The sequence below is a fragment of the Crocodylus porosus genome, unplaced genomic scaffold, assembly GCF_001723895.1.
Source record: "Crocodylus porosus isolate Cpor-Errol unplaced genomic scaffold, CroPor_comp1, whole genome shotgun sequence".
NCBI classification, from domain to species: domain Eukaryota; kingdom Metazoa; phylum Chordata; order Crocodylia; family Crocodylidae; genus Crocodylus; species Crocodylus porosus.
Genome location: NW_017728947.1, coordinates 47,869,541 through 47,872,292, shown reverse-complemented (window position 1 = coordinate 47,872,292; position 2,752 = coordinate 47,869,541). Strand labels below are relative to the sequence as shown.

Here is a 2,752-nt window from a genome sequence, read left to right as displayed (position 1 = left end):
AGGCATGTTTCTTTGACCATCCCTTCTCTAACATAGGGCAGTGTCTGTGCCTGTGCTTGTGTACACACAGTTAATTCTCACAAACACTCCACTGCTCACACTTCTTTCCCTGGGGAGGGGATCATAAAATCATATAAAAGTAGGGCTGAAGGGACCTCAGAAGGTCATCTAATTGGCAGGATCATCCCTGTCTAAACCAGGACGAGAGAAAATCCATGTGACGATGTGATTTACACATCGTAACCCATTACTGGAAGGTGCTCACACCATGGTGATGACTATGGTGTAAGACTTTATACAGGCTAAAAGAACCTTTGGTTGTATCCATTTGTGCTCTTCATCCCAGGTTTTTTAACCCTGTCATGGATGTTATCAGTCTCAGTCACTGGAGGCTTATGCCAGGCAGCTAAGGCCTGAAGTAACAACCTTTTGCTAAAAGAGTGTTGAGTTGGTGGGGGATGGACAGATACCGGGCCTTGGAGTTCCAGTGCAACAGCCATTGTCCCACCAATTCCTGAAGACAGAGAAGAGTGACAGGGAGGGAGGGAGTGGAGGTAGCACTCTTCCTAGACATTTTACAGGACCCAGAGAGAATACCAAATCAACATGAGGTGTTAGGACAGCTAGGAGAGTTCCAGAAGATTTCCTGAAATTACTATTGTCTGTGTATGGGAAAGGAGGAACTCCTAAGATAGCAAGCCCATATAAAGGGGGAACTTGCTAAAGGACAGGAGTTCTGTCCAGAGAGAGGATCAGGCCATGTGTTCTTTGTTGGTTCAGATCAATATCCCTCTCCACTGGCCTCTCCAAATCACTGATCTATATCGGAGGGTTTCCATTACTACAGTTCAAGGACTTCTGTCATATCACCAAGACAGGTTAGTATATTGTTAATCAGTTTTGATGTCCAGTAATTTCAGGCTAGAATCTAATGAAGTGCATGTTCAACCCTTCATGGGCCAGAGTGTGGGCAACCCCATCTGATATGAGGATTTGCTCATAGATCTCCTCTTTCTTCCTAAATGTTGGCAGCTATGCCAGATCTCCAGCTCCCCTTAAATCACTGAGAGCTGTTACACGATCAAGTGTCTTACTGAGGTACCTGAATGTGAATGTTACAGCATATTATTAACCACCTTTCAGTTGTTGGCTTTCAAGTAGTCCATCTGCCTGATATCACAGTAGGATTGCTGCTACCACTTATTGGAGTCAGAGGGGGATTAGGAAGTAAAGTATTGTAAATGCTAGATTTTAGTCAAAAGGAAAAAAGAAAAGAAAAACAGGAAAGCATTGTGATTTTTTTGGATTGAGATTTCATATTTTCCAATGAGATTTAGGGCTGATTGATAAATATGTAAAGGGAAATCATTAAATTTGATAAAAATTATCTGACATTTTCCAACCAGACAAATTCAGTGGCTAAATGTCTGCCCTTTTGTAGACCTCCTTCTTCTTGCCAGGGAGCTAACACACAAAAGCTGAGCTTTTTGCTGCAACATGGGGTTTCTTAAGAGACATTAGAGAGGAGCATAAGCTGTTGTGTTCAGATTTGAGGTCCCCATAGTCTGTGGGGTTTGGTTCTGAAGTTCTGGTTCAGTCCAGCACAGATATAAGGATCAAACATGAAGACAGGATCCAGATTTGAAAAGCCAGACATGCCTCAGCATGGGGAGGAGAGCTATAGGACTAGCTGAGATTTGGGGTCAGTCCTCTGTTTCTGGTTCACTTCTATAGTCTTGCAGTGCAAAGCTCAACATGTCCAATGTAAGCAGGCTGGAAAGGGAGCTTCCATATAGCCCCATCTCTGAGACACATGAACCCAGCTTCAGTTGCTAAGTGCTTCTGACTCTTTTAAGCTGGTAAAACACTGAAAAGGAGGGATTTGATTAGGTGCATTCAGTGGAAGTTATACTCCTCATTCACATGCTGCCCCATCCCTACAGTTTTATTGTGGTCATCACATCCTAGCTGCAGTTATATTGCAAGCTCCTTGAGGTTAGATTACATCTCTTCATTTGTATTTTACTTTTTAGAAAAGGTGTCCAAAGATGTGCTGAATGTTTTAATGAGGACAAATAAGATAAAAGGACTCTGTCAAGAGCATCTAAGTATGTTTCTGAAATATATCACATGGGGGCCCAATGACCTCCTCACTCTAATCCATCTTTTCCCATAAGATCAGCATTCAGATGATTACATTCCCTACCCTCTTTAAAAAAGGGTTTGCAGAGGAAACATTAGAGAAAATGCCTCCAATTAATATGCCAGACTAAAGTTGGCTTGGTAGGAAACTAAAGAGCACTGACAGCAGCCTGTAGCACTTCCATCACTGTCAAAATGCATTATCCCTCAGAGGTGTGCAAAGGTCACATGACTGATACACACACTCGCTCTTTCTTTCTTTCTTTCTCTCCCTCCTCCTCCTCCAAGAGCTTCAGAAAGAGTTAAACATGGGAATTGATGCTGCTGTGCTATTCAGTAAAGGGCAAGCAGTTGCATCTGTTTTTGGTATGGGCAGAGTGGAAGGACCCAGCTGTTATCTGCAGCTCTCGATTAATGCTGCTGGGCTGATTAAGTTTCAGAATATTTTACTGCTGTATTTGACACATCCATCAATGGGAGAAAATGGGGAAAGTTTTATTTGTTTCATAGTTTCATAGTAGCTAAAGTCGGAAGGGACCTAGGTAGATCATCTAGTCCGACCCCCTGCCTTGGCAGGAAAGAGCACCGGGGTCAGATGACCCCGGCAAGG

At 43.0% G+C, this 2,752-nt stretch overlaps 1 protein-coding gene across 1 annotated transcript in view; it reads right to left on the bottom strand.

Moving 5' to 3' along the window:
* Positions 1-1,297: 1,297 nt before the first annotated feature.
* Positions 1,298-2,752, bottom strand: part of EXD2 (exonuclease 3'-5' domain containing 2) — a 31,096-nt gene continuing 29,641 nt past the window's right edge. The window contains exon 9 of the mRNA XM_019552054.1: positions 1,298-1,867. Within this exon, the coding sequence (XP_019407599.1) occupies positions 1,852-1,867 (16 nt within the window). The 3' untranslated portion in view covers positions 1,298-1,851. The remainder of the gene's footprint in view (positions 1,868-2,752) is intronic.